General features: G+C 38.7%; 2 protein-coding genes across 2 annotated transcripts; both read right to left on the bottom strand.

The window, feature by feature from the left end:
• Positions 1–540: 540 nt before the first annotated feature.
• Positions 541–7,307, bottom strand: igfbp7 (insulin-like growth factor binding protein 7). Its single transcript, XM_056237641.1, has 5 exons — positions 6,826–7,307; positions 3,874–3,983; positions 2,195–2,302; positions 1,828–1,954; positions 541–1,035 (listed from the first exon to the last, which is right to left on the bottom strand). The coding sequence occupies exons 1-5, from the start codon at positions 7,238–7,240 to the stop codon at positions 1,016–1,018; spliced, it is 780 nt and encodes a 259-aa protein (XP_056093616.1). The 5' UTR covers positions 7,241–7,307; the 3' UTR covers positions 541–1,015.
• An 845-nt stretch (positions 7,308–8,152) lies between these two features.
• On the bottom strand, positions 8,153–21,778 carry LOC130072489 (cytochrome c oxidase assembly protein COX18, mitochondrial). The gene is made up of 7 exons (XM_056237612.1): positions 21,619–21,778; positions 20,600–21,014; positions 18,633–18,733; positions 17,601–17,767; positions 17,342–17,457; positions 15,893–16,000; positions 8,153–8,598 (listed from the first exon to the last, which is right to left on the bottom strand). Exons 2-7 carry the CDS (start codon positions 20,996–20,998, stop codon positions 8,431–8,433), a joined length of 1,059 nt encoding a protein of 352 aa, XP_056093587.1. The 5' UTR covers positions 20,999–21,014; positions 21,619–21,778; the 3' UTR covers positions 8,153–8,430.
• Between the last annotated feature and the right edge of the window lie 24 nt (positions 21,779–21,802).

Genomic DNA, 21,802 nt, shown 5'->3' with positions numbered 1-21,802 from the left:
CACAGACACCACAAACTCCATGCCTTTCAAAGTACATCTTTATTCATTGGTGGTATACAAATATCAAAACATACAAACAAATGCATTAGATGCTCAGACTTTTAGAGGACAACACTTAATTCTACTGGAGTTTAGGAACCGACAGAATAGAAGGAAGTCTATAGCAGTGATAAATGAGCTGTTAATTCTTAAAACCCCAAAATTTATTCTAAACCTCTGAACTACAATATTTGTGATTTGTTTAGTGAACTTGTCATGTCATAAGCTGAAAAAATTGTCTTTTTTCTCTGTCGGTTTAATTTAATTGATCTTTTGTTTTAACTTTTTTTTTTTTTTTTTTTGGCATTTAAAGGCAGATAATATAAGTGAGCTTTACATTTTCATATAATGCAGTTAGATATAATGAAACATTTACCTATGGCTCATGGCCCTCGATCAAGTTAGATTTGTGGCCCTTTATTGCAAATATTTTGTGCAACTCTGATTTAGATTAAGTAGTCTTGTTTTAATTGAACCTTGAAGGAACATCGTCCATGACCATATACGTCAATCAAAAACAAAATAGAAAACTAAAGAAATTATACAATATTTGTATCCCCAAAAACACGCAAAGCATGCATATAAGTGAAGACGAGATATTTGAGTGCCTCAAATGCATTCAGTGTTCATGCCTGAATGTTTGCATGGAGATATGTATTCACGTGTATGAGCGAGAGTATTTCTTAGAAAGTCAATCTGATGGTCGTCCCGATTGGCGCTTTACAGTATCGAAGTTGTTCTGCGGACAGAGATTGTAGAGTGAGTTAAAGAATACAAAAGGAGAAATGTCTGGGTCTGTTTTTTTTGCGAGTGTGCCTGAACAACTTCTATAGAATAAAGTGCCCACGTGCAAGTTGCTGTTTGTGGTTCAGGCGGTGTGTGTGTGTGTGAGCAGTGATTACACTAGATGCTACGTGCTTGTCCTCAGTGCACAGACGTAGTGCGATTCATCATCTCAGTCAGAGTCCACGTCCTCTTACAGCTCGCTATCCTTCACTGAATACAAACAGACAAGAGACACCAATGACAATGAAGAATTACAGTTTTTTTTTAGTTTGCTGCACAAAAATAATTATTGTAGTTCATATGACTTGTGTGCTATATTCCAAATCTTATGTGTGAGGAGGAACAGATTAAGATTTTAGCAGTGTTATTTTAGTATTATTTATGCTATTATAGTAGGCCTATGTATTTTGAATTTGCTTTTATTTTTATATTTCACGTTTTCATTTTAATTTTAGTTCTGTCATGACAACTCTCAGAGTGTTTGGCATGGCCATGGATATGACAATGTTTATATGTTTCTGTACAAAATAGCATACGTGAATCATCTGTAGCAGATCTATACAGGTGGAGCTGGGGAAGGTGGAGGGTTTCTGAAAGTGCGCTGCAACTACTACAGTAAATGCTGACCAAGTATCTGAAGGTTGATGAGTGAGCTCATTGGCTACTCATACAGCAGGAACCGATCAGCTGTGCCCTATAGAGCATGCCTTAAGTGTAGCAACATGTTGATTGACTGAAAACCAGAGAATGTTCCTTAGCAAGTTGACTTATGGGCTGTTCCAATGCAACAGTAGAAACTTGTCACTGCAACCATCTTGCTGACGGAACTGGCAGGTGATGTGGGCCAAGAAAACACAGCTCGGCATGATGGGACATGTTCAACACAGCCATGTGCAGCACACATTCTCTACTAATGCAAATGTCTTTTATGTATCCTAAAGCATAAAGTAGGTGCAAATGTATTGCAGATAAGTCAACTGTGGTTCAACTGCACTCACTCACCCTTCTTGGAAGGAATGTCATTGATGGAATCCACCACGTGGATGATGCCCACAGCCGAAGCTTCGCCCTTGATGTTGCTGGCGTGACACTCGTAGGAGCCCTCCTCATTCTTGGTAAGAGGAGATATCTGCAACAGATGGCCATCAGTCGTAGTTTTCACCCAATCTGTTCTGAATGTTTCGATAAGTGCAAAGAATTCCAAACAAATGTAACTTGAGATGAGCCTATGCTTTCGGAGCAGCGCTGCCAATAAATGCTGTAACGGTTTTGTGTTGCGCAAATAAACATCACTCGTAACTTGTAGCAGAAAGCTTGTAGTTATACGTGGAAAGATGAGCTTTTATATTTAGCTAAAAAACACACTTACTAGCACCCAGCCAGTAACCTCATGTTTTTCCGGGCCTCCACGGGTCTGGACGGCCAGGTTGTCTTTGTCTCCTGGGAGCGGCACATACTTGCCTTTGCTGTCAGATACCTATGAGAATCACAACAGCCATAAAGAGTTTTACTTCTACACTCTGACTGTGGGTTAATGCAGAACAAATTTCACCATATAAATCGCTAAGCACATGGTTTTGCAGCAAATTACAGCTTGTTCGTTCTGTGGTTATGCGTGATTAAGTTTCACCAGACTCTACAAGAAGAAATGTTTCATTTGTGCAGATAAGCAATGCTTTTTTTCACTAAACCATAACCACATGTGGAACCAGACACAATAAATCTTAAACTAGAGTATGTATTGCAGTTTTATATGCTGTCATGATAAACAACAGCCATGTGAAATCAGGATAGTTCACCCAAAAATGAAAATTCGGTCAATTTTGTCATTTGCTCACCCTCAAGTTGTTCCAAAGCTGTGTGAATTTCTTTCTTCTGCTGAACACAAAAGAAGATTTTTGTGTGTGTCATTTTTGGGTGAACTATCCCTTTAAACTCAGGGTCATTCTGAGATAAGGCTTACTTAAGTTAGGTCTAAAACACTGTAAACTGCTTCTATTTTGAATTTTTCGAATTAAACAAACATTTTTCATTGGACATTATATTATCTGCCTATCAATTTATGTGGAAAATGATCAATTCTTAATAATAATAATATTTTATATTAGTAGTAATATTAGTGTTGTTATTATTATTAATAATATATTGATAATTAATATTATCGTTGTTGTTGTATGTGATGACAATATTAAATAGAATAAAATAAACGAAAGAAATGCGAATGTATCTTATTTTTCAAAATCCTCTCACTCTTTCTCTTTTCTGTCCACCAGACTTAGTTTTTATCGCTTAAACTTTGTAATCTCCTTCCTTGATCTCAAGTTTTTGTGGGTCTCCAGTGCTTCATCACTGTAATTAAAATACCCCTGGGCCTCTCAGTCTGAGGCAAGGGTGAAATTCTTTAGCCAGGACATAATCTAGTTTCCACTTTTTATGAAGCATGACTAACCTGATCATCAGAAACCCCATAAGAAAATGCAGCCCACATTACTTCTTGTTGAAATAACTTTTTTTTTAAACTAATTTATGGATGGAAAATACGATAGAGTAAACAAATGTTTTTAAATACTAATATTTCCCAGGGTTTCAGGTTTCCTGTAGCAGCTGAGAGGGGTTAATTATGAGCTTTTTGCTTTTCCCTGGGAAATCACCTCGTTATTTTTTGCATCCGGTTATCCGCTGTGGCTTTTCATATTAGTGACTCTAGAGCCAGTACAAAGGAGAATCCAGTCCCATGGAATTCTTTGATTCTATCTTTAAGGAGAAATCGCATCTAGAATGGAAAAATGTGATGGCTGATGACATGCTTGATAAAGTGCTTCCTGTCCTGACCCCTCCCCTGTTTGTGGTGCTATTGTTTCTGTGCTGTGTTATTCATAGAGGTGGACATCCTTTGACATAGTACACACAAACACATCCTTCCTCTTTTCCATATGAGACTTGGGCCTGTGCTATAGGATCTGATACATGAAAAAAGAACAGCTCTCATACGTTACTTACAAAAGCAATATGGAAAGATTCACTGCCTTTTTTAAATTGATTCTCTACCTTTCTCCAGGTGAGCACAGGTGTTGGTATCCCAGTGGCTTCACAGCTTAGGAAGACCTGTGAACCGGTCACGTTCCAGACCTCGCCAGGAGCTGTCACTATAACCGGTCCTGCATTGGACATGAATGACACGAAATGATTTAGAAGTTGCATATTATATAATCATCATGCCACACTAAGGTTATCAGCATGTCTGGAAGAGTGAGGCATTCTGGGACAGAGTTTGCACAATACAGTGACGGAGAGATTGTAATGTAGACAATGACCTTGTTGGTCCTAAAGGAATAGTTCTCTCAAAAATGAAAAAAAATAGTGTCAAAATGACTTTTTCTTCCATTGAACACAACATTATGAATTTTGAATTCATTCCGATGTTGTTTCCATTAAAGCGGCATGAAGCGGAATTTGCGATTGTCTTTCCCCCCCTATTGTGACGTAGGCCTAGTGTCCAAAAGTGATGTCTGGAGGGAATATTTGTTTTTTATGGCCCTACAAGTTCGATTAAACAATAAAAATATAATATACATAAAGTCAGACATTGTGAGATAAAAAGTTGCAATAACTTTTTTTATTTTTTTTATTTCATATAGTGGAAACAAGCTTCCATTCCATCTACAGTAGTGTCTGATTCATATCAAAAACTTCAGATGACATTAGTGCTAAAATATAAAATTATAAAAATAATTTTAACTCCAATCAGTATTTCTTGTCCACAAGTTTATTTACGCTCTTATCACTTAATTTCTGAGTCATATACTATCAACACTAAAATATGCAAATGCCTCAAGTATGAAATAATGCAATATGTAGATTACTGTTAAGCCTGTAAGAACCCCACATGGACTGAGATTACTTTAGGTGAGATAATGTCTTGTGCCCACAGGATTAATTAAAACTTGTAAACTGGACAAACAAGTTATAAAGTAGGCTAGGCTATAAAAGTTAGACAAAGGTTCTCAATGTCATTCAACAAGCTTTATTATTACCTCACACGCTCTTTTAATTAATGATGGTTTGTTGAAAACAGATCTAACCTTACATTTCATATAATTGTACAGTAAAAAGCTTTTAAATATATTGTTTTTATAAGTAAAAAAAGAACAAATCATCTTATAATGTACAGTGACAAGTCGTAAACTAACATTCTCAGAATTCCATCCGACACTTGACATTTGATGGGTTTTCATTTGAAATTGAATAATTATATTTCTTCTTGGTTGTTTTTATCAGTTAGGCTATATGTACAGGGTTTTATGTTACACCTTATGTTGTTAAATGAATGATAATTACATTATTTTAGCCACAGCTAACAGCCGCCAGTTTTTCTTGGTTAAAAACGTCAGGATTTTTCTTACAGTGAAGTTAAAATGAATCACAGTGCACTGGTTGCACCCCTTCTTTTCTCCTGTTGAGTTCAACTTCTATCATATTGTCAACTTATGGGTCTATTAGTAGAAGCCTCAGAGAAAGCTCTGCTAGAGGAGCTTTTCCATATCATCTGGCTCTTAATCCCATGCCAGAATGCGGTTATAATGAATTATATGCAGGTTCACTGATTCAAGCGGTCTGACTTTGCTTTAAAGCAACAGTCTGCCTGTGTGTTTTGCTAAACGAGACATTGCTATTTGATCGGGGCTGATCTCCCTTTTCACTATTGAAAATCCACCCGAGAGGCTGGAATTTCAGACATGTCTGTTCAGGGATAGCAGAATGTTACCACCCTGTATGGAAACAATGGCCTCTGGCCTGTTCCGTTGTTGCCTTAATTCACACTGTCAATGTATATGTGATTATGTGTGTGTACAATTTATTTGTCTCGGGGAGAAAGTACAGGACATTAGTATTACAGGTCAGTGTATTAGTGATCCCGGGAGAAAAGAATCCTAAACACAAAGCACATGACAGCTGAATCATGTGAGCGAATGGATCATAGGGCATTAACAAGGCAAAAATTAATCTAAAGTAGCAAAGTTGTTGACGCAGCTGTGCAGAAAGGCCAGCATTTCATTTCTCTGCACATACAATCTGATCCTTGTATATCAGGCCTCGCGGTCAAATTCTACACTGGATTAAATGAAAAACTGAACTTTAAATGGCTGCGGGTCGTTACTTCAAAACACTAAATGTTCTTACATAAACAGTGAGCCATTATAATTTTCATTACCATAGGCACATGATGTTTTTTTTGCTTCTGTTTGGGGCCCAAGAGACATAATTAATCAATGAGTTGTCAAATAAAGATGAATTAACCAACATCACTGACTGTATACAAAATTTGTCAACAGTTTACAGTGGCCCCGAAACATTTTCGGACGCTTAAATCACACCCATGGAAATGTCTGAATTCCATTGCATTCACATAGATACATAATGCATTACATCCATTGCATGCACTTACTTTGTGTTATATGTAAAGACTCGTATCAAAAATGAGCAGAATCTGAAATTGGAACTGTGACTTTTGTCTTCCATTATCAGGGCGAGTTGTCACATGTGCTTGTAAATATTATAAATTACTTATACAGTTTATTAATTAAAAATGATAACATTTAAACATTTGCTGTTTCCGATTTGTTTCACTGTTGAGCTAAAAGCCTATAGGCTTCCAATTAACAGGCTCCACTGTGACAACTTACCCCGGGTTGACAGCCATTGCATGTTGTCACAAACACTATTATTTTTTCCCTTGGGAATATGAAAATATTCAAGGCTAATTTTGACTGTAGCTATATGTGACTAAATAGACATTTATATAGGCTAGGGTATAAATATTCACCGGAATCCCATATAGCTCATGATATAAATTATAACTTTCATGACATTTCTATCCACATCATGCACTTTTACTGATAAGCATTATTTAATGTAAACATTTTAATTATTAATTCAAGTTATTAAAGTGTTGACTGATAAATGGCTATTACATGCTATTATAATGTTAAAGAACCTCACCTTGAGCGCATTTGCCCTTGTTGTGAATCTTAATCTCGGGTTTGTTCTCCTTCACTGCTTTCACACTCGCTTCTTTGAGCTCACAGCCGCTGTTATAGTTGACGCCATCAGTGCCGCACACGGGATAGTTGCCCTTGCACACGCAGACCCCTGATTTAGTCTTCTTGTCTTTGTCGCTCTTGACGCACTCGAGTCCGGACGCGCAGCGCTTGGCCGAGGGTCCGCGTCCCCCGCACGGCTCTCCCGCTCCAGACGCGCAGAGCTCGCAGCAGCCGCACGCGTCCAACAGCGCCCCTGATGAGCAGCCCTCGGCCGGCAGCGGAGCGCACTGACTCGGGTCGCAGGTGCCGCAGCTGCGGGGCAGCCGGTCCGCTGAAGACACCGCGAACAGTGGTAATAGCAGAAAGCAGAGCATGGTGAGATGTGGAGGGTCTCAGGCTGGTTCAAAGTCTGCTGCTTCTCTCTACTTGGGATGGAGGTACTAAAACCCGCCCAGCAGGGACATGAACTTACAATAACACAAGTAAACATACCCTCCTTTTTTGGCAATGATTTTGGAAGCTCATTTTGCATATCGTGGTTCTATTGTTATTGGTATTATTTGTGATACATTGGAATGGATTGGGTTTTCTGATGGATTTAGGCTAGCTAGATGAAAAGTTTTTGGTGATTGCTAGGGTATTTTGGGTAGTTGCTAGGGTGTCAAAGGATCCCACTTTCAAGTATGTGACAGATATATTTTAATGAATAAATAAACATTTATATAATGTAAAAATAATACTAAGCATGATATTATAAAGATAACACTGAACAAAATTAACCAATTTACAACCAAAAAGTGATTCAAATTAGTTATATCAACATGAAGAGAAACGTTAAATTCAGATTTATTTATATAAATACAATTTTTTTTATTTGATACTTTTGTTCAGAAAGAAGTCATTCAATTGATTTTAAAATAGATTCAATTAGAACACAGTTAAAAATGTAACAATGTTATTTTGCTGTATTTTTCGGGCAGGCCTGTGCCTTGGTGAGCAGAAGATACTTTCAAAAATATTTTAAAAACTGTTACCGACCCCTAACTTTTGAATAGTGACACAAAAGATTAAAATAATGCATAATCTCATGATGATCAATCTTTAGAAATAAGCATGAAAGAGTAGTAATTTCTACCTTTTTTAAACACCTGTTACACTTTTTTCTTATTTCTGCTTTTTAATATTGTAGTTACAGTGTACGTGACTCATGTCACTTCTTCAATCAGTGATTTGTTTCTGCCAGGCCAGAATCATAACCCCAATTATGAGCAACAACACTAATAACAAAATGGAGGACTATTCCTTTTTTCACAAATAATTTTTATTTTTAACATCATCTTAAAATTGTTTTACTTATTGGAGTCTCTTTCCAAATGCATTTGTTCATAAACATGTCCTGACTTCATACTGAGATTCCTGGCTGATAGGCAGATTTTTTTGTTGTTGCCATATTCCTCTGGTTACAGTGTAGTGTTGGATGAATACCGGTTTGCACACATCCACATGTTTGGTTCCACATTTTCAGAAGCTGATGCACTAATAATCTGCAATGTCCAGGATCCATCTATTTGATGTATTTGGCTACAAAGGCAGCTGCAATGTCTTTGTATGGAGTTTCTGAGTCTGACCGTGTTGGAGGGATCCGACAGACGCCCCGGAAGCGAGGGGATCTCAGGAGCAGGTTATGTGCCAGTCCAACACAACTGGAGGCGAGCCAGTACAGAGACATGGACTATGAATCAGGAAAACAGAAAGAACAAAACAAATCATTAGGACCCCTTAAAGGGATAGTTCACAAAAATGAAAATTCTGTCATTAATTACTTACCCTCTTGTCGTTCCAAACCCGTAAGACTTTCGTTCATCTTTGGAATACAAATGAAGATCTTTTTGATTAAATCTGAGAGTTTTCTGTCCCTCCGTAGATCGCTACGCAACTGACACTTTGATGCTTCAAAAAGTTCATAAAGAGATCGTAAAACTAATCCATATGAATTGAGCGTTTAGTCCAAATTCTCTGAAGAGACTTGGTCGCTTTGTATGATGAACAAATTGAATTTAGGCTTTTATTCACATATAAATATTGATCAGCAAACATAAACATAAGCTCAACTGAACCTGCTTGATGCAAGAGAACAAACCTCATTGGTTCTTGCTGAAGCTCAAACGTGTTGCGTAATATGAGAATGAACCTCATTGGTTCTTGCTGAAGCTCAAATGCAGGGGCGGCGTTTGCGTATGGCAGAGTATGGCCGTTGCCATACCCTAGCAGTCAGAGTTCAGATAAAACATCAGCTAATGATAATGCTCGGTAAAGATTTTAGGAGGGCTTTAACCCCCTAAATTCCCACCCAGTCCCCCCAAAAATGTGCGTTTCATTAATCGGCTGTCACCTTTAAAAGTGTTTAGGCTACTCCTTCCAGTATTATCTCCGCAGCGTCAGCGTCAGAACAAAAGCAGATGACGACAACCAACGTGTGTGCATTTATTGATAGATCGTTGATATATATGCATCTGTGTAGTTGTTTGTCATAATAAATAAAGTTTACATAATGTGATGCTGGAGCAGCAAATCAACACGGATTTCCCACTGTAAAATCGGGCTTAATTTATTTATTAAGTTCCTTTCATCCAAACGGCATAAGACTTTGTAGCATTTCCTACTCTTGCTATAGCCTACTTCATACTTCCGTGCAATAAAATTGCTAAAAAAAATTATAATATTAATTTGATAATAAATCCGAAGGCAAAACACGCGTTAGGTCTATAAGTGACGTTCAAGATGAGCGCTGCTCTTATGATTGGTTGCAATGCTGTTCGTTCACTGTGAGTTTTAATTAATAGTGTAATAGAGTTATATAGTATAGTACATTGTGTTTAATTTGTCGTTTAACAAATACATTAGGGGGATCTAATGTATGTTGTTAGTGGCGAAAATATTCACGTTAATACATACATAGATCCAACTATTATCTCCATATACTTAAATGGTCCAGTGGCAAAACTTTCGCCAAGGGTGTCAGAGGTTCTGGGTTCTAATCCGCACTACGCAGTATAGTTTTTTTTCCCCTCATCAAAACCGATTGTTTATTAGTAGTTGTAGGCATGCAGGGACACGTTTTTTTTTGTGTGCATTATGTTTTGTGATTTCACCATAACGAATGGAGTCTCCACAACAGATTGAAGCGCGTCCGTGTGAAGACTGTGCGCGAGTCACAACAGAACACTATATCCGCGCCACTGATGATAGCAGCAGCGGCAACGAGCACTTTGGTGACTTAATTTAAAAAACAACACATTTCAGCACTAGATTGCCTCTTATTTAACAAACGAACAAAATGAATGCTCTATTAGAGTTAACTGGAGATGTTTTATTTATTTGTATTGGTACATGATCCGTGCCGTGAGATGTTTCAAAAGTGGTGGGGACACAATCGACCCTGGCAAAAAGTGATGGGGACATGTCCCACCCGCAAATTACTCCTATCTATGTATGCCCAGAGGGAATGCCATACTCTAGGTTTTTGTGAAATGCCACCACTGCTCAAATGTACTGCGTAACATAAGAATGAACCTCATTGGTTCTTGCTGAAGCTCAAATGTACTGCGTAACATAAGAATGAACCTCATTGGTTCTTGCTGAAGCTCAAACGTGTTGCGTAACACGAGAATGAACCTCATTGGTTCTTGCTGAAGCTCAAACGTGTTGCGTAACACGAGAATGAACCTCATTGGTTCTTGCTGAAGCTTAAATGTACTGCGTAACACGAGAATAAACCTCATTGGTTCTTGCTGAAGCTCAAACGTGTTGCGTAACACGAGAATGAACCTCATTGGTTCTTGCTGAAGCTCAAACGTGCTGCGTAACACGAGAATGAACCTTATTGGTTCTTGCTGAAGCTCAAACGTGCTGCGTAATACGAGAATGAACCTCATTGGTTCTTGCTGAAGCTCAAACGTGTTGCGTAACACGAGAATGAACCTCATTGGTTCTTGCTGAAGCTCAAACGTGCTGCGTAACACGAGAATGAACCTCATTGGTTCTTGCTGAAGCTCAAACGTGCTGCGTAACATGAGAATGAACCTCATTGGTTCTTGCTGAAGCTCAAATGTACTGCGTAACATGAGAATGAACCTCATTGGTTCTTGCTAAAGCTCAAATGTACTGCGTAACACGAGAATGAACCTCATTGGTTCTTGCTGAAGCTAAAACGTGTTGCGTAACATGAGAATGAACCTCATTGGTTCTTGCTGAAGCTCAAATGTACTGCGTAACACGAGAATGAACCTCATTGGTTCTTGCTAAAGCTCAAACGTGTTGCGTAACACGAGAATGAACCTCATTGGTTCTTGCTGAAGCTCAAACGTGCTGCGTAACACGAGAATGAACCTCATTGGTTCTTGCTGAAGCTCAAACGTGCTGCGTAACACGAGAATGAACCTCATTGGTTCTTGCTGAAGCTCAAATGTACTGCGTAACACGAGAATGAACCTCATTGGTTCTTGCTGAAGCTCAAACGTGCTGCGTAACACGAGAATGAACCTCATTGGTTCTTGCTGAAGCTCAAACGTGTTGCGTAACACGAGAATGAACCTCATTGGTTCTTGCTGAAGCTCAAATGTGTTGCGTAACACGAGAATGAACCTCATTGGTTCTTGCTGAAGCTCAAACGTGTTGCGTAACACGAGAATGAACCTCATTGGTTCTTGCTGAAGCTCAAACGTGTTGCGTAATACGAGAATGAACCTCATTGGTTCTTGCTGAAGCTCAAACGTGCTGCGTAATACGAGAATGAACCTCATTGGTTCTTGCTGAAGCTCAAACGTGCTGCGTAATATGAGAATGAACCTCATTGGTTCTTGCTGAAGCTCAAACGTGCTGCGTAATAGGAGAATGAACCTCATTGGTTCTTGCTGAAGCTCAAACGTGCTGCGTAACACGAGAATGAACCTCATTGGTTCTTGCTGAAGCTCAAACGTGCTGCGTAACATGAGAATGAACCTCATTGGTTCTTGCTGAAGCTCAAACGTGCTGCGTAACACGAGAATGAACCTCATTGGTTCTTGCTGAAGCTCAAACGTGCTGCGTAACACGAGAATGAACCTCATTGGTTCTTGCTGAAGCTCAAACGTGTTGCGTAACACGAGAATGAACCTCATTGGTTCTTGCTGAAGCTCAAACGTGTTGCGTAACACGAGAATGAACCTCATTGGTTCTTGCTGAAGCTCAAACGTGTTGCGTAATACGAGAATGAACCTCATTGGTTCTTGCTGAAGCTCAAACGTGCTGCGTAACATGAGAATGAACCTCATTGGTTCTTGCTGAAGCTCAAACGTGCTGCGTAATACGAGAATGAACCTCATTGGTTCTTGCTGAAGCTCAAACGTGCTGCGTAATACGAGAATGAACCTCATTGGTTCTTGCTGAAGCTCAAACGTGCTGCGTAATACGAGAATGAACCTCATTGGTTCTTGCTGAAGCTCAAATGTACTGCGTAACACGAGAATGAACCTCATTGGTTCTTGCTGAAGCTCAAACGTGCTGCGTAATACGAGAATGAACCTCATTGGTTCTTGCTGAAGCTCAAATGTACTGCGTAACACGAGAATGAACCTCATTGGTTCTTGCTGAAGCTCAAACGTGCTGCGTAACACGAGAATGAACCTCATTGGTTCTTGCTGAAGCTCAAATGTACTGCGTAACACGAGAATGAACCTCATTGGTTCTTGCTGAAGCTCAAACGTGCTGCGTAACACGAGAATGAACCTCATTGGTTCTTGCTGAAGCTCAAATGTACTGCGTAACACGAGAATGAACCTCATTGGTTCTTGCTGAAGCTCAAACATGTTGCGTAACACGAGAATGAACCTCATTGGTTCTTGCTGAAGCTCAAATGTACTGCGTAACACGAGAATGAACCTCATTGGTTCTTGCTAAAGCTCAAGCGTGTTGTGTAACATGAGAATGAACCTCATTGGTTCTTGCTGAAGCTCAAATGTACTGTATAACACGAGAATGAACCTCATTGGTTCTTGCTAAAGCTCAAACGTGCTGCGTAACATGAGAATGAACCTCATTGGTTCTTGCTGAAGCTCAAACGTGCTGCGTAACATGAGAATGAACCTCATTGGTTCTTGCTGAAGCTCAAACGTGCTGCGTAACATGAGAATGAACCACATTGGTTCTTTCTGAAGCTCAAATGTACTGCGTAACACGAGAATGAACCTCATTGGTTCTTGCTAAAGCTCAAGCGTGTTGTGTAACATGAGAATGAACCTCATTGGTTCTTGCTGAAGCTCAAACGTGCTGCGTAATACGAGAATGAACCTCATTGGTTCTTGCTGAAGCTCAAACGTGCTGCGTAATATGAGAATGAACCTCATTGGTTCTTGCTGAAGCTCAAACGTGCTGCGTAATAGGAGAATGAACCTCATTGGTTCTTGCTGAAGCTCAAACGTGCTGCGTAACACGAGAATGAACCTCATTGGTTCTTGCTGAAGCTCAAACGTGCTGCGTAACATGAGAATGAACCTCATTGGTTCTTGCTGAAGCTCAAACGTGCTGCGTAACACGAGAATGAACCTCATTGGTTCTTGCTGAAGCTCAAACGTGCTGCGTAACACGAGAATGAACCTCATTGGTTCTTGCTGAAGCTCAAACGTGTTGCGTAACACGAGAATGAACCTCATTGGTTCTTGCTGAAGCTCAAACGTGTTGCGTAACACGAGAATGAACCTCATTGGTTCTTGCTGAAGCTCAAACGTGTTGCGTAATACGAGAATGAACCTCATTGGTTCTTGCTGAAGCTCAAACGTGCTGCGTAACATGAGAATGAACCTCATTGGTTCTTGCTGAAGCTCAAACGTGCTGCGTAATACGAGAATGAACCTCATTGGTTCTTGCTGAAGCTCAAACGTGCTGCGTAATACGAGAATGAACCTCATTGGTTCTTGCTGAAGCTCAAACGTGCTGCGTAATACGAGAATGAACCTCATTGGTTCTTGCTGAAGCTCAAATGTACTGCGTAACACGAGAATGAACCTCATTGGTTCTTGCTGAAGCTCAAACGTGCTGCGTAATACGAGAATGAACCTCATTGGTTCTTGCTGAAGCTCAAATGTACTGCGTAACACGAGAATGAACCTCATTGGTTCTTGCTGAAGCTCAAACGTGCTGCGTAACACGAGAATGAACCTCATTGGTTCTTGCTGAAGCTCAAATGTACTGCGTAACACGAGAATGAACCTCATTGGTTCTTGCTGAAGCTCAAACGTGCTGCGTAACACGAGAATGAACCTCATTGGTTCTTGCTGAAGCTCAAATGTACTGCGTAACACGAGAATGAACCTCATTGGTTCTTGCTGAAGCTCAAACATGTTGCGTAACACGAGAATGAACCTCATTGGTTCTTGCTGAAGCTCAAATGTACTGTATAACACGAGAATGAACCTCATTGGTTCTTGCTAAAGCTCAAACGTGCTGCGTAACATGAGAATGAACCTCATTGGTTCTTGCTGAAGCTCAAACGTGCTGCGTAACATGAGAATGAACCTCATTGGTTCTTGCTGAAGCTCAAACGTGCTGCGTAACATGAGAATGAACCACATTGGTTCTTTCTGAAGCTCAAATGTACTGCGTAACACGAGAATGAACCTCATTGGTTCTTGCTAAAGCTCAAGCGTGTTGTGTAACATGAGAATGAACCTCATTGGTTCTTGCTGAAGCTCAAATGTACTGTATAACACGAGAATGAACCTCATTGGTTCTTGCTAAAGCTCAAACGTGCTGCGTAACATGAGAATGAACCTCATTGGTTCTTGCTGAAGCTCAAACGTGCTGCGTAACATGAGAATGAACCTCATTGGTTCTTGCTGAAGCTCAAACGTGCTGCGTAACATGAGAATGAACCACATTGGTTCTTTCTGAAGCTCAAATGTACTGCGTAACACGAGAATGAACCTCATTGGTTCTTGCTAAAGCTCAAGCGTGTTGTGTAACATGAGAATGAACCTCATTGGTTCTTGCTGAAGCTCAAATGTACTGTATAACACGAGAATGAACCTCATTGGTTCTTGCTAAAGCTCAAACGTGCTGCGTAACATGAGAATGAACCTCATTGGTTCTTGCTGAAGCTCAAACGTGCTGCGTAATACGAGAATGAACCTCATTGGTTCTTGCTGAAGCTCAAACATGTTGCGTAATACGAGAATGAACCTCATTGGTTCTCGCGCATCAAGCAAACATGCTTGAGCTTCGGTTTGCCACAACTGATGTGTGAGTTGATTAATGTTTATATGTGAATAAAAGCCTAAATTCAATCTGTTCATCATATAATACAATCAAGTCTCTTCAGAAAATTTGGACTAAACGCTCAATTCATTTGGATTAGTTTTACGATCTCTTTATGAACTTTTTGAAGCTTCAAAGTGTCAGTTGCGTAGCGATCTACGGCGGAGGGACAGAAAACTCAGGTTTAATCAAAACGATCTTTATTTGTGTTGCGAAAATGAACGAAAGTCTTGCGGGTTTGGAACGACATGAAGTTGAGTAAATGATGACAGAATTTAATTTTTTTGGGTGAACTATCCCTTTAAAACATTTTAATTTGATTAGAATTCATTGTGCTGTTTTTTTATGAAGCATTCTCAAGACCAACATCTCATCTATTGCTCTTAAGTAAGAAAGGACTGGAGACTAAACACAAATACGTCTACAGAGAGATAAGCAGGAGACATCGATTTGTACATCTGCTGGAGATATCAAACCAAAAATGTACAACATCTGTCTTGTGTAACCAGGTGGGCTTCAAAAACATAACCCTTCATATGCCCCTTCTTTCACAAGATCAAAAGTGTCAGAACAGAGCATATCTGTCTATGTACAGAAGACATCATGTACCACTCTTTTGGAAAAACATCGTCACTTGAAAACGTGAGCGATATTCATTCATGTCATACATGTTGAAACTTGTAAAGTTACAGTATACAGATAGAGCAGATAATAGTTGAATGTACAGGGATACTTACTGACGGGACTGTGGCGGCTATAGGAATCATCACCAGAGATATTCCTCTGATGAAGTGTGTCACATACTTCTGGAACTTTGAAGCCTCTAGTTGTCTCAGGGCAAAAATCTGGAAAACCAGATCAAGAAATAAAAGATAAGAAACAAGCAAAACATTAACTGTAAAATAATCGGTGAACCTCATAAAACCTGCCAAGAACGAGTCATATTTCACCCCAATTTTATATATATAAATAAATAAATGAAAATGAGAAAAATATATTCGAATTAGACTTTGATAACACTTACAATAAGGTTTCATTTGTTAACATTGGTTAACTATAGTAGTTAAAGGGATAGTTCACCCAAAAATGTCTATTCTGTCATTAATTACTCACACTCATGTCGTTCCAAACCCGTAAGACTTTCGTTCATCTTCGGAACACAAATGAACATATTTTTGATGAAATCTGAGAGATTTCTATCCCTCCATTGACAGTCCACCACACAACTACCACATTGACGCTTCAAAAAGTTAACAAAAGGGATCGCAAAGTAATAATTCATATGAATCGAGCAGTTTAGTCTAGATTTTGAGTGAACCAATGAGAACCAATGAGGTTTGTTCTCACGCATCAAAGCACATATGGTTGAGCTTCTGTTTATGTTTGCTGATCAATGTTAATATGTGAACAAAAGCATAAATTCAATCTATTCATCCTTTAAAACGATTGAGTCTCTTCAGAAATTTTGAACTAAACTGCTCATTTCATATGAATTTTGTACGATCTCTTTATGAACTTTTTAAAGGATCAAAGTGGTAGTTGCGTAGCTGTCAATGGAGGGACAGAAAGCTCTCAGATTTCATCAAAAAGATCTTCATTTGTGTTCCGAAGATGAACGAAAGTCTTACAGGTTTGGAACGACGAGGGTGAGTAAATGATGACAGAATGTTGTGTGAACTAACCCTTTAACATGAACTAACAATAAACAATACTTCTAACGCAATTATTGATCTTGATTAATGGTCATATCCACATTTACTAATACATTTTTAATGTACTGTGAACTAACATGAACAAATACGATTTTTACGAACGTTAACAAAGGTTAATAAATGCAGTAAAATATATTGCTCATTGTTAGTTGATGTTAGCTAATGTATTAACTAATGTTAACAAATGAGACATTATTGTAAAGTGTGACCAATCATTTTACATTATATTAACAATTATAATATATTATGGGAAATTGTATTATATGATTATATAACAATTAAGAAAAATAAACAAATGAAAACAAATAAATACTATATACTGTATATATGTAGGTGTATATATATATATATTTATAATTTTCATTAGTGGTATCAGACATTTGAACCCCACTGTACGTATATTTATATACATATACAAGTGCTGTAATGCACTTATATATAATGATCATCAGCAAATATGTGATGATGTATAACCTCTGTGATGAGCAAGTTGATGAGGCCAAGAGAAACGGGAATGATCCAGGTAGAGTCTGGGAGAGTGAGGTCTGGGAACCACAGAGCGCCCCCTGTTGCTAAACCGGCATCTGATGCTGATGAGTGTGTGCAGAAATATGCATGTTAGTTCATTAAAAGCCTCTCTTCAGGTGATTATGAGGAAGTTGGTTGCATTGCTAAATATATGCAACTAAAGAGCACATCTGGAAAAAGTAATAGACTCATGGATGTGACTCACCCAGGGGAACATGTCCCATTCCCAGGCTGAGATTACGCAGGGCCAGAGACAGACACACCCACATGGGCAGCTGGACCCAGATCAGCAAACTGGCCTTGAATGGGTGGCAGTTATCTCGAACATAAAGCTCAGACACGATTCGCTTCAGATTCTTCTTAAAATGAAACCTGTAGATGCAATTGTTGTAATTAAGCCAAAGGTTGATTCAATTCTTCAAAGTTATAGTGTAGCTGAGAAATGAAATATAATACTGTTTTTATCAGGCCATGTTGGTGTGAGGGAAGTGAATCATGTTTTGCAGTAATATATATATATATAAACAGCTTTAAAAAATGTTTTAGATATTACAACTTGTTTTCATATTGAATATACCTTTCATTACATTATATTTAAGTTGAGAAATATTTCAAACTTGAAAATAAATATTTCATATTTAAAAAAATGTATTGTTTATTTTTTTTTCCATCATTGACAATTGTTTTGTTCATTATATTAAAATCTCACAAAAACAAAATCCCAACAAAATGAAAAACAAAAAACTAATCTTAGTATCTTAGCTTCAAGTAAATAAAAACAAAAAGATTTTGCAGTGAAATGAGACTCCTTATTTTCGGAGACCTTTGATATGGGCTTTTCATATGACAAAGACTTTAACTCAAGACAGAGGCTGTGTCCCAAATCGCATACTTCCCTACTATATAGTAGGCGAAAAACAGTAGGTGACGAAAGAAGTATGTCCGAATTCACAGTTCTCATAAAAGAAAAGGTCAAATATCCCCGGATGACCTACTACTTTACTATCCCATGAGGCCACGGGAGAGGATTTGTGAATGGCAGTGAAGCGACGCAACTGACGTTGGTTGGTCACATGACTATGACAACATTGCGAATGTAGTATGTCCCAGAATACATTCATACTACACACATTCATACTACATATAACATTTTTTTAGCACTCACAAAGTACTATTTAAGAGAGTATGCGATTTTGGAGGGAGCCAAAGTAGATGGCATGAAAAAATGATCTCCTACCTGCATGTTTTCTCTGACCAGCCCTTCTCTTTGGCTTTCACAGAGATCTCAAAGCGTAACTGGCGGGCTAACACAGCTATCTCCTTCTGCAGAGCTTCGACCTAGCTGAGGCAAAAGGGCACATGGGTTACTTTTTTCCCAGCCTTTTTAAGTATTTCCAACAGTTACAAAGTCCCTGGCCTAAGAAATCTGTAATTCACTGGACACTGCCACTGGTACTAAAAACCGAAATACAGCCTGGATGGACCAGTGTTTTGACTCAGTTTAATAAATTGCAACATTTTCAGATAGAGACACCCACACATATTTTCAATGGCTACAGATCAAACTCGATTTAAAAAGGTCAATTGATTTGGCCTCATCTCTGCTTGTTTAGACTTTAGTTAAAAGAGTTGGTCTGACATGCTACAGCTAATGTTCTCACACTGTGGGACATCAGTAGGGAAGGAAGAAAGAGGGGAGGAACATTCTTTTGCTTCAATTCTCCTTCTTGGCAAGAGAAACATCCCACAGCTGGGAGAGTGGGAGAGAGAGAGATTCTTAATAAGGCACATAATCTCCAGTGTTTTCTCTGCGATATCTGCTGACCTCCAAGATGTGCCTCCCATACTGTACTAAGTGCAGATAAACAAAGAAATTCACATGAGAAGGGGCTGTTTACTCAATGATTCACTTTAAACCTAGTCATGTATATACTTATTGAAAGGAACTTGTTGTGGAAAAGAGCTTTTGAAATCTGCGTTTGAAATACCAGCCACTCACATGGCAAAGCTCCATCCCTAGCCCACTCAGACCATTTATGAAAATTAAAAAAGTTCAGAAATCAGCACAACCAGAACATGGAATAGACATCCATCGCTTGACGCTTTTAGTGACAGTGACATGACGGCCAAGTATTGTAACCCATACATGGAATTAGTCATCTGCATTTAACCCATCCAAGTTGCACACACATTTAGAGTAGTGAACACACACACACACACACAGAGCAGTGGGCAGCCATTTGCTGTGGCGCCCAGGGAGTGATTGGGGGTTACGTGCCTTCATGTCAAGGGCACCTCAGTCATTTCCAGCCAGTATTGAGAGTCAAACCCGCAACCTTTGGGCTACCAGTCTGACTCTCTAACCATTGGGCCACGACTGTCCATTTTATTGTTGGTTAGTACACAGTGTGAGGGGTCAGAAAAAAGGTGGAATATCATGTAAATCAAATTTTTTGCTATTGTTTAGGAGAAAGCAGACTTTAAATAAGGGATTTAATGAAATTCTACAAAGAATATATCCTTTTTAAGAAAAGACTAAATGGGCCTGTGAATTAGCAGAAATAGGTGAAAAGTATTTGATGACAATACATTCATCTCAACATACACTACCGTTCAGAAGTTTGGGGTCAGTGAGATTTTATTTGAAATAAATTAATACTTTTATTCAGCAAAGAAGCATTAAATTGATCAAAAATGACAGTGAAAACTATTATAATGTTATAAAATATTTCTATTTCAAATAAATGCTGTTCTTTAGAACTTTTTATTCAAAGAATATTTATCATCAAGGTTTCCACAAAAACACTAAGCAGTTTTCAACAACTCTTTTCAACATTGATAATAATAAATGTTCCTTGAGTATCAAATCAGCATATTAGAATGATTTCTGAAGGATCATGTGACACTGAAGACTGGATCATCACTAATGATGCTGAAAATTCAGATTTGCATTACAAAAATAAACATTTTAAAATATATTAGTAGAAAGAAGAAAACTGCTTAAATAGAAATAATACTCCAGTTATTTTTGATCTAATAAATGCAAGTGGCTTCTTTTAAAAACATAAAAAAATCTTAGCGACCCCAAACATTTGAATGGTTGTGTATAGCTAAAACAAAAACACCAACAAGATTTTACGCAACCACACATCCAGACATGGACAATGACTACAACAGCCTCTTGCTGAAATGATCTAGCAGCACCTTTGCAATGATGATTGACTGATAGATTCCCAGGGGGAGAGTGATAGCAGTGCGCAGTGTCAGTGTAGTGCACACGATGCTGGCCCACCACGGCAGTCCCGTCATCTGTTGAGTGGACACGAGGAGCTGCTCCGTGAGGTATACGGGCGTGGAGTCTGCAATGCTCTCATACCAGCTCGACCGGTCTGTGGTTATAGTTCTTCTGGGCTGAAGCCCCAGGGCCGGTGTGATGGAGGGAAGGCCAGACCTGCTGCAGAGAGGCTGGATGGTTTGAGTTCTGCTGTCCAGGCAGAAACCATGAGAGATGCTTCTGATGTGAGGCCTCAGTGTTGCTAGGTTGCTTTGGCGACATATCCGTAGAGTCACAAAGGTCACCGACCTGGTAAGCTTTGGCCACATCTTTATGGATGAACCTCTGAAAAAAAAATAACAAAGAGGAATCTCAGAAATGTCTGCACACAAAAGCAAAACCGTTTTGTTTCTAGTTAGGCAGACATTATGAAGTTATAAACAGATCCAACTATTCTAGCATCACACCTTAACCACGTATCCTGTGACTTTTGTTTGTGCAAATGCCTAGTAATTGCTTGAAGCTACAGCATAGCATAATGATAACAACATGCAATAATTCATTGCTCATTGTCTGTTTTTGATTATAGATTAGTTGGTGTCCTTTTTTATTTATTGATATATATCATAACCTGTTATGTTTCATATACTTTAGCTCTCTCTTGATCTTGACACACAAACTATGTGCCGGCCATATATTTGAGAATTCACGTTTTTATGTTCTGCATATTCTGCACTCAAATAATATTTTAATTAAACAGACCAATCATATTATTAAAAAAACGGTGAAAAATACCAATTAAATGTGTGTGTGTGTATATATATATATATATATATATGATTAATAATAAAATCACCAGACAAACATTTAACACCTTTAACCTGGTAAGACTGTTACAGTAAAGTAACCGGCTGCTGGTCAACTGGAAGAAACGTAACAAAATCGTCACCTTTGTTTGCAGTTCCAAACTTTAGATAAGCATGTTGTTTATCACATCCTTCGCGCGTTGAATGTTTATTGAAAGATAATTTACACAGTCATCCTTTATCTTCGGAATGTCAAAATGAGCAAGGCATGACAAGTCGCTTGAATATGACGTCACGCATTTCACAAAACATTTGCGTCACTCAATC

The sequence above is a fragment of the Rhinichthys klamathensis genome, unplaced genomic scaffold (genome assembly GCF_029890125.1).
Source record: "Rhinichthys klamathensis goyatoka isolate OS25496 unplaced genomic scaffold, OSU_Roscu_1.1 h1tg000491l_1, whole genome shotgun sequence".
Classification (NCBI taxonomy): Eukaryota; Metazoa; Chordata; class Actinopteri; order Cypriniformes; family Leuciscidae; genus Rhinichthys; species Rhinichthys klamathensis.
The sequence above is the reverse complement of the archived record's forward strand: the minus strand, read 5'-3'. Positions and strand labels throughout refer to the sequence as shown.

Coding starts and splice junctions, on each gene's coding strand:
- igfbp7 (XM_056237641.1), bottom strand. CDS start 7,240: ATGCTCTGCTTTCTGCTATTACCACTGTTCGCGGTGTCTTCAGCGGAC. Junction 2,303..3,873: donor CTGTGCTCACCTGGAGAAAG/GTAGAGAATCAA, acceptor TGATTCTCATAG/GTATCTGACAGCAAAGGCAA. Junction 1,955..2,194: donor AGGTTACTGGCTGGGTGCTA/GTAAGTGTGTTT, acceptor CATCTGTTGCAG/ATATCTCCTCTTACCAAGAA.
- LOC130072489 (XM_056237612.1), bottom strand. CDS start 20,998: ATGTGGCCAAAGCTTACCAGGTCGGTGACCTTTGTGACTCTACGGATA. Junction 18,734..20,599: donor AGTCAATCATCATTGCAAAG/GTGCTGCTAGAT, acceptor TGCCTCAGCTAG/GTCGAAGCTCTGCAGAAGGA. Junction 17,458..17,600: donor AATGGGACATGTTCCCCTGG/GTGAGTCACATC, acceptor CACACTCATCAG/CATCAGATGCCGGTTTAGCA.